This window comes from Buceros rhinoceros, unplaced genomic scaffold, assembly GCF_000710305.1.
Source record: "Buceros rhinoceros silvestris isolate BGI_N320 unplaced genomic scaffold, ASM71030v1 C12249644, whole genome shotgun sequence".
In the NCBI taxonomy this organism is placed as follows: domain Eukaryota; kingdom Metazoa; phylum Chordata; class Aves; order Bucerotiformes; family Bucerotidae; genus Buceros; species Buceros rhinoceros.
Window position 1 is genome coordinate 1 of NW_010445400.1, and position 430 is coordinate 430.

Below are 430 nucleotides of genomic sequence, written 5' to 3' on the forward strand. Positions count from 1 at the left end.
AAACGGCAGCCGTCGGCACGAGCTCAGGGAGACGAGCTCACAAAGCAGTGTGGCAGAAGTGATGTACTTAAAGCAAAGCACAGAGTAAAATTTTTACTGTGCTTACCCAGAATTTTCTGCAGTTTTTGTACTTCAGAAAATAAGCAGTACACATGTCCTTGTTATAGTTGTTGTCATCCATGCATTTTCTAGAGGCATCTGTTTCCTTTAACAGGGAAAAGATACTTCAGGGGTAAGGGAAGTCGCAGAAGACATTTAAAAAAACAACCACGCTAAAGCTCGTCTAACCATGACTTCAGGCTCTGGTTTTGAGGATACAAAAATTTAAGAGGTTGCTATCAGCTGTATTGCTCCTCTTTGAGGAACTACTCATTGTTATTTACACTCAACTACAAGGGATGGTTTTCAGGTTCTCCCATTTTTAGACTTT

At 40.7% G+C, this 430-nt stretch overlaps 1 protein-coding gene across 1 annotated transcript; it reads right to left on the reverse strand.

The window, feature by feature from the left end:
• Positions 1 to 106: 106 nt before the first annotated feature.
• LOC104500665 (coiled-coil-helix-coiled-coil-helix domain-containing protein 7-like) lies at positions 107 to 205 on the reverse strand (the record flags this gene model as incomplete). The annotated part of the gene is made up of 1 exon (XM_010144347.1): positions 107 to 205. A coding segment is annotated over one exon (99 nt), but the record flags the coding sequence as incomplete, so codon positions are not given.
• Between the last annotated feature and the right edge of the window lie 225 nt (positions 206 to 430).